Genomic DNA, 8,205 nt, shown 5'->3' with positions numbered 1-8,205 from the left:
CTGCGTTCACGTGGGGTGGGGGTGAAAAAGAGAGTGACAGAAACGGGGGAATCCTCTGTTCCGTGCCATTACAAGGGGAACTGAGAAAGAGATGGATATGCTAAAGGGTAAGAGAGAGAGAAAGAGAGAGAGAGCGAGAGAGAGAGAGAGAGAGAGAGAGAGAAGGAGACAAGTGAGATCGAGAAAGAGAGAAGATAGGAGTTTGTGAGATGGAAAGAAAAGAATAAAAAAGCGGAAACATGGTTTGTTATGTGGTAAAGAAGGATGGAGATAGAAAGAGGATATTGTCGAATGACGGAGAGAAAAGATCGAGGGGATGAGGCGGAGTATATTTATAGGGAGGAAAGTGAATCGAAGAAGGAAAAAGAATGCAGGATGAAGAGTGATACACATAGAGAGAGGGATCCGGAAGGTGGAAGAAGGGAGAGAGGTCGAAAACTCCGCCCCTGCATCCGCAAAAGCGAGTCAATACTATGACCGTCCATCCTTTCTCCTCCGAATGCCCTCTCGGTAACCCGCGCGCCGCCTTTCCAACCCCTTTCTCTCTTTGTGCTGGAGCCATCGGGATATCGAAATTCGTTACGTGCCGTAGCGCGAGGACGCTCGACTTGAAAGTTCCCGGCATCACGAAGCAAACGCGTGTTTTAGGAATTGATTCGGATATGGAGCGAGCGGAATTCAATTCTAAAACGGTTTCCTGTGAGTACCACTCTGCACATTTCCATGTAATACGTGCGTTTTCTATTGCTCTTACAGTTTCGTTTCAATTTATTTGTTGTCTTTAATCGAATGCGTTGTCCTCGAAATTTTCTTTTCTATTTACTTATATGATAAAGAAAAACTGAGATAAATACATTAAGAAAAAAAAAATGTAGTAATAGAAAATAAAATTTTTGTTTTTTACAGTTACTCTAACCTGTGGACCATTTAAGTAGAGATCAAACTTATTCGACGTAAATTGTAATGCAGAAAGTGATTTATCATTTTGTCAGATTAAGCTTACTCTGTTTAATATAATATACAAGCGATTAATATAACGATTTTACGCCTTTTTTTTTTAAAAGATGGAAAACTTTCTTATAAATACCACGAATATATCGCCTTATTCAATTAAGAAAAATGGACTTGTTATGATCTCCTCGTGTGCTCTTCAAATTATAAACCAAATTTTCCATAACTTAAAAAGATTCCTGAAAGGATTAAGAATTTAATTACTCGATTAATCCTCTTATCAATAATTCCAATGCACCCTGTATAATTCCAAAAACACGTTCACGCACGGTGGAAACGTACAAAAGACGCGTATAGCCGAATAAATATCGAGCAGTGATTTTCAGATGAGGGCCGATTCGAGAAAGCGGGTTCCGATCGAAAAAGTATTAAGGGGTAAGTCTCTCGCCCCCGTGCCGGGGCGTTTAACTCTCCGATTGCTTTGACAACTTAAGCAGGCCCTTAAACCTTGCTCGAGCCTCGATGTAATTTATAAGCGGCCGAGGGGGTAATTCCGTTGGGGACCGTCAAACTGCCATGTGGCAAAACCCCCGAGGGAAAGTCAGGGATTATACGGTGATAAATAAATATGTACGTTTATGCAACAACCACCGTGACTCGGGGTTAGCGTCAAATTTCGATTCGCCGGGATTCACTAGTGTTACCCTCCGTTAAATAAACAGAAATTAAAGTAGTACGGGTGCTCGGATCTTTGACTTCTGTCCCGAAGCAAATCACAGTTCTATTGATATTGTTGTAAATAGATTGTATATATATGTAACATATTATATATAGTATATGTATAATATATTAATGTAAATAATATAAATAGAGTAAATATAAATAAAAGTATAAATTTTTATTTATAGCGACCAAACGAAAATTGAAATTGTAAATTTTAACATGATGATAAATAAATCGCAATGGAGGGGGTTGATGGGAGGGTTGACGATTCTTACGCATGTGTACTTTTATTACAAGTGGTTAGGTAATCATTACAATATATGTCATGTGACTCAGTATCTAGACTTTTACAGCAAATAGTATCACAACACGAAATATACAAGAAAAGCACAGACGTGTATCTTTTTACAGCTGTCCGAAAGTTTGTATCAGTTATTCAAGTATATTCAAAACCTTATCTTACATATTTCAGTGAGCATAAATAATACGTTAAAAAACTCACGAATAAATTAAATAAAAATTCTTTACTCCAGTGAAAATTTTTGTCATTAGTGTGATTCGTATAAAATTGACTACTTAAAACTGAAAGATAAAACGACTTGGTCAACACGTCGAACCTAATGTTCGATAAACATTTTTATAATAAATAAATATGTGTATATATCTGTATCTTTATGTCAGAACTGAGTATCCCTCGTTTCACTTAGATACCGTTGAACCATTAAACTAAATACTGTACTTATCGATTCGTTACTTTTCTCGAAGGATCCATCGTTACTCGGTCCCGATCTAGTAGAAAGAAATCACTAGACGAGGCGAAGAATTTATTAAAGGGTCATACTTGGGGCTTCGTCCTTAGGCCAAAGCTTTCACACATCGTTCTCGATTATTTAGTCGGCTCAATTGTTTATTCATACCTGTTAGTCTTTTTTTTCAAATCTGTCGTTGAATGAGTACTTTCAACGTCTACGCTGCACTTCAGTTCGCATACTTATATATTCTCGCAAAGAAAAGTCCTTCGTGTTCTTTTATATACTGTATCCGAAGGTACAGGTACTACAAAGGAATCTCGATCAAATCAGCGATACGTTTACTTTGGTGACGATTCGATTACGATGTCGAATACTTCGCGTATTTTTATATTTTTTGACGTTCGAGGTTTTATTTTAATGGAAAAATGTGAACTATGTCACGGAATGGAACGAACACCTTACAGAAATAAAATTATTCTCAATACTATGAAGTCGGTAAAATTTCACTTATCCTGACTTTAACGTGGCACTGTACAAGAATCGATTATTCGAAAATTCTCGTGAAATGTTTCTTTTTTATTGTTCCGGGTGAAATATCGCTGAAGAATGATCTTTAATTTTTATACATGTCGCACAAGACTTTTTCCATTGGAGTGTTGCCGATTGTTCTGTGAAAGTATATCAGTTCCACCCTCGATGCTGGCACTGTCCTCAGCAACGGTAGTAACAGTAATAATCTGCCGAATCTTGCTGGACTTCCTGGTTGCTGCGCCCTAGCGTGTTGGCCTAACATCACTTGCGCTTGATCCTGCAAGTTTTCTATCTGACTGGAATCCTTTAAACCACGGGTTTCTGCAAAAAAAATGAAAATTCCGTTTTGGATTTTGTGTTCTATTATTTTATAATACAATATAAATCTTCGATAAAAAAAATAAGAGGATAAACATGTCAATCAGTAATTATTCAATGATAGTACAGATAAATTAATTGACGAAGAATAATTGAATAATTAGAACTTGATATTTCGTTGTCTGGTACGCGACTACAATTTTCCACGACGATTAATTTTACCACGAACCTGGTCGAAATAGTACTATAGCCTTCATACAGGCAAATTCGGCAGGATCAACCATGACAGCCTTATATCTCTGCAAGGTATCGTGCAAATGCCTCACATCTGCTGCAACTTGACTCGGTTTGCCCGTGGTAGTTTGCATATGGATTCCGGAATGAGGGTGCGGATGCGGCGACAGAGTCAAGGCAGTCAGTTCCGCGGAATTGAAGAGAGGCGACGATTCGAGTGGAAGGCACCACTGTACTGCGTTCAGAAGGAAAAGCTCTGACCAGGCCTCTTCTAAAAGTATCACCTATCACGAGTAGCGTGATTTCAATTATCAAATTTTATAGAATAAAATGGAATTATTTGTATTACCTAAGTTTCAAACTTTTAAAATTCAATCTTAAACTCTGCACATAATCGTCATAAATAAAAATAAAGAAAAACACGGAAAATATAGAAAAGGAAAAGATGACTTTGGTAACTTTCTGGCAATATTTCTTCATAAATTAAGAAATTGAGAAAAATTGAAGTTGATTAATTTGGCTTTTAAGAGGCTCACGTATCGATAAAATGAATAATCAATAATTATTAGAATGGAAAAAATGCTATTTTCTGTGTTCTGATTGGGTTTCAGATGAAAAGTAAGGAAAGAAGTTGAATGTTTCAAGGTACCTGATCTCTGAAAGGCAAACTCGCGAAAGACGGAAGATTCTTGGCCCACTTTACAGCCATGAAAAGCAATCTAGCACTGGTTTCGTAGACCGTTTCAGCACTAGCAGGCGAATACAACGAGGGAATCACAGGCGGAATTTGCGTGCAACCGCTTCTTTGGGGTGTCAATGGTTCCTCATTTGTTACGTCTATACTATCTTCAGATGCATTTCCTGTTGCAGAATATTATGACCCATTGTTAAAGCAAGCATGCATTACTTTCATCAAAATAAAAGGAAAAGAATAAAAAAGTATTTATTGGAAAATCTTTTTCTTATTTATTTAATTAATAAAAAGAGATAAAATGGACGAATACCATCTTCATTATCCTGCCGCGGTGGTGTTGGAGGATTCGTCGAATTTGTTGTCGGTGCAACGGTGGGTAAAGGCAATGGTGTCGTGTATCTCGCCATAGCTAAAGACACAGGTGGTCTGAAAAATCACATTTTACAGAATCCTATTTAGAATCTTGGTCAAATCATTTCTAAAAAGTAATAAATTGATATATATTTAAATTTTATAGTTTTTTCCTACAATTATTTTACCATTCTTCTTTTCCTTTATTTATAATATAAATTATATTTAAAAATTATTTTTTTTCAAATTTCCAATAACGCAAATCTAAATCTACAAAATTTCTATGGAAAACTATTAATTATTTATTTCACCTATTTCGTGTAAAATGAAAATTAATCTAGAATCTCGAATTCGATTGATGCGCTATTAAAGTAACAAGGTTCGACAAATAGCATCGATTGTGTGCACGATCCGCAGCAACTTTAATTTGTTCACTCGCGAGTTTTGTTTGCATACTTTTAGCGTATGCCGCGTAGAAATTTCGTTTCGTCGAATTCGGGTAGGTAGGTGGGTGAATATAGATCGTCCTGTGCCAGAAACACGTGATTTGTATCTTCTGCGAACGGATTCGTTGTTAAAAGTTTCGAGACTAATTTTGAGTCGTAATTGTCGGAAAGGCTGACACATTGCAGATGACGGTGTGTGATAAAATTGCGGTTAATGTACCAACAAGGCAGCAAGAGCGAAAGTGAGTACATTTATATAAAATTTGGGAAATTTATTATATATATGTGTTCAAATATTCTCAATATCATGAATGTTATTTCAAATTAATTTCATTATTTTTGTAATATCATTATTAATGCTTTCTTCAGTTATTGACAACAAAAGAATTTTATTTTTTGTATAAAGATATTCTAACTATTAGTTAACAATAGCTTGAATAATAATTATACAGCCTATTTTATTTTATTAATTTCAATGTCAACGGAATACAGAATTTACTGCCCATCCCTCAATTTTGTCCCTTTGGTGCAATAAACCAAATCAAATAAAAAGAAAAAAATTCTGTATTTTAAATATTCTGCATTTTGTTCACAAAATGTTTCATATTTGATAAATGAAATGCTAAAGTTAGAAATGCTAAAGTGCGCATGAACGACAGAACACAATATGTCACGCGATATGTACAAAAATATTCAAAGCAGATTCTAGATCGTTTCTTTAAACCAGGAACTAGCATCTTTGAACGAAGCGATCACCGCCACCCTGTCACCTACCACGAAGCCCGCAGTTGACCAAGGCAAGGTCAATGCACCGTTTTCCGTGTCATCATCCAAGATGGCGATTCCGAACAGCCGAAACTTCGCCAACTGCTACATGGAACTGTGCAAACAACAACGTCTTCGTCCCTTGCCAGTTATCTGCGTGACACTGCCCCATAGTTTAGATTTCACCACCGATCGCGTCAAAATGGACGACTGGGGTCCTATTTTAAATTCTCTGTCGCTTGATCGTAGTCTACGATCAATTAGTGTTCGCAGCAGGTATCAGTGTCGGAAACCATTGGAAGAAATTAACTCGGAAGACAAGGCTAGAACGATGGGCAAGGCACCTGTCGTATTGTCTCGATATCTCTTAGAATGGTTGTCGCATAGCGTGGCTCAGTGCGTCAGAAACTCGCCGGTTCTAACTAATCTGGAGCTGGAAGGAATCCCTTTTCCGCCAGACTGCTTGGCGGTGCTTTGCGTGGGTCTGTCACACACGCACACGCTCCATTATCTCTCTCTTCAGCGTTGTTACATCGGTGACAGCTCTTGCGAAGTTTTATGTCGCACGGTGGCCGACGTCCCAAGCGTCAGGTCACTGAATCTCAGCTACTGTGACTTAACGTGCAAATGTGGGCCAGCTCTGGCAGCAGCGTTGTGTAGACAAAAGTTGTTGCTCTATCACGATACTTGGAAGCAATCACTCAGGTACCAAGAGCCGAATCTCGAGGCAATGTCTGGGTTACGTCGTTTGACCCTGAACGATAATCCTCAATTGGGCGACGCGGCGGTGATCGAACTGATCGAAGCAGTGAGAGACAGTCTTTGGCTGAAGGCGTTGGACCTGCAGCGCTGTGGATTGACCGATAAGATCGGTAAAGATCTTCTGGAACTACTGGATCATAATAACACTCTGAGTATTCTGGACGTTAGACAAAATGCGAACTTGAACGAGGCACTGATAAAGGAGGTGGTCAAGAGGCTAGAGGAGAATAACGTTGATACGAAGTCTGAATACCGATGGCTGGGTTTACCACAACACGATCGAAGAGTGGTATCAGCAGGCACTGGAAAGAGGAACGAGAATGTGAATCACGGAAAACCTCCGATCAGACCACGTAGCGCTATAACAGAGTATAAGAGGACTTATCAGTCTGCACGGAGAAAGACAGTTAATCTGGTGAATGACGCGAAGAAAACGAAAATGAGACCTCACGTTCCACCGTATAAGAACAGACAGCCACACCATCAAGAGCAACAGCAGATCGTTCAAAATGGTCAGACCAAGTCGAAGATATCTCTCCATTTGGATCTCCAGTCTCACATACAACCTGTGATGGGCGATGCTTGTCAAAACAATGTTCAATCGTACACGGATAGTGTTCAGGCTGATACCGACAGATCCTCTTCGAAGAATTTGGAACTAATAAAGGTCGATGTTGCGACGCAGATGACGGATGATCTAGAGACGGAGGATTCCGTTAGAATTCAGAAGATCCAGATTCAATTAGCTGAAGCAAAGGCTGAACACGATCGTCTTCTCGAAGATACGAGACGAAGCGGGTTATTGCTGGCTGAAGAACGAGGACGACGCGAGGCTGCCGAGGAGCAGTTGAACGAGATGAAGAACAATCTGGCTGAGCTGGAGAACGCTTTGAAAGAGAAGGAACAGGAAACGAGCGGATTTCTGTTGCTTAGCCAGCAGTCTTTTGATGAGATTTGCAGCTCCTTCGATAGATTGCTGAACATGCTGGACAGCGTGACGAAAACTCCGAGCGCTAATAGGAGGGACACGACGGAAGCCGCCATTGTCAAGGCAGATATAAAGAGACGGGTCGCTTCTGTCATCAGGGAAACGAAATCGGAGAATCTGAGGCGAGGATTCATCGTGGACATCGACGAGGACGACTCGGTCAGGTACACGGAGCCGATCAAGAAATTTGCCAAGTCGGAAAGTGACATGAGATCTGCGTTACCACCGATATCGACGTATCATTTGGAAAGGAATATAGGAGATAGTCCAGATATAGGTTCGCCAACCTTACAAAGGGTTCCACGTAACGAAAAGCATGTGATGTCTCCCAGAGCGAGGGCTAGGGCGTTATTCGCCCAAATTATTCAAGGGGACACTGTGCTTGATTTTTACAATCATATGGATTAGCATTTATATAGATTCGAAAATTGGGAGTAAGATTTAAAAACGAGATTGTGTACAGTGTATAGGCGCATAGCTTTTATAGAAATAATATAGGTAGATATACACGTAATGAAGAAAACGCACAAGTACACACGCGTCGAACATCGATTCATAATCTGAATTTGCATAATTAACTATCGGTCTAGTAACTACCGTGGAAAAATGGAACTAAGAAACGAAAGAAGATACAAGAAAAGAAAGATAAAATATTTTATAAATTGATTTCAGCAGAAAATTTGCAGGAAA

General features: G+C 39.0%; 2 protein-coding genes and 1 long non-coding RNA gene across 6 annotated transcripts in view; 2 read left to right on the top strand and 1 right to left on the bottom strand.

The window, feature by feature from the left end:
* The first annotated feature begins 569 nt into the window (after positions 1–569).
* LOC117152284 lies at positions 570–1,056 on the top strand. Its single transcript, XR_004462622.1, has 2 exons — positions 570–699; positions 907–1,056. It is a non-coding gene; the product is annotated as an uncharacterized LOC117152284 (long non-coding RNA).
* Positions 1,057–1,942: 886 nt separating this feature from the next.
* LOC100745435 (photoreceptor-specific nuclear receptor-like) overlaps positions 1,943–8,205 on the bottom strand; it is a 31,733-nt gene continuing 25,470 nt past the window's right edge. For 3 of the 4 annotated variants that reach the window (XM_024370824.2, XM_033323415.1, XM_024370823.2), the window contains 4 exons: positions 4,514–4,629; positions 4,159–4,370; positions 3,505–3,793; positions 1,943–3,278 (listed from right to left, as the gene is read on the bottom strand). In XM_024370824.2, coding sequence (XP_024226592.1) covers positions 3,040–3,278; positions 3,505–3,793; positions 4,159–4,370; positions 4,514–4,629 — 856 coding nt within the window. In that variant the 3' untranslated portion in view covers positions 1,943–3,039. The remainder of the gene's footprint in view (positions 3,279–3,504; positions 3,794–4,158; positions 4,371–4,513; positions 4,630–8,205) is intronic. The other variant, XM_033323416.1, reaches the window with a different exon arrangement.
* Positions 4,842–8,170, top strand: LOC105681470 (centrosomal protein of 78 kDa-like). The gene has a single exon (XM_012391189.3). The coding sequence runs from the start codon at positions 5,836–5,838 to the stop codon at positions 7,921–7,923; it is 2,088 nt and encodes a 695-aa protein (XP_012246612.1). The 5' UTR covers positions 4,842–5,835; the 3' UTR covers positions 7,924–8,170.

The sequence above is a fragment of the Bombus impatiens genome, unplaced genomic scaffold (genome assembly GCF_000188095.3).
Source record: "Bombus impatiens unplaced genomic scaffold, BIMP_2.2 scf_0969, whole genome shotgun sequence".
Lineage (NCBI taxonomy): Eukaryota > Metazoa > Arthropoda > Insecta > Hymenoptera > Apidae > Bombus > Bombus impatiens.
Note: the sequence above shows the minus strand (reverse complement) of the source record. Positions and strands in the feature narration are given on the sequence as shown.

Excerpts from the sequence above, each read along its gene's own strand:
- LOC105681470 (XM_012391189.3), top strand. The coding sequence starts at position 5,836 with ATGGCGATTCCGAACAGCCGAAACTTCGCCAACTGCTACATGGAACTG.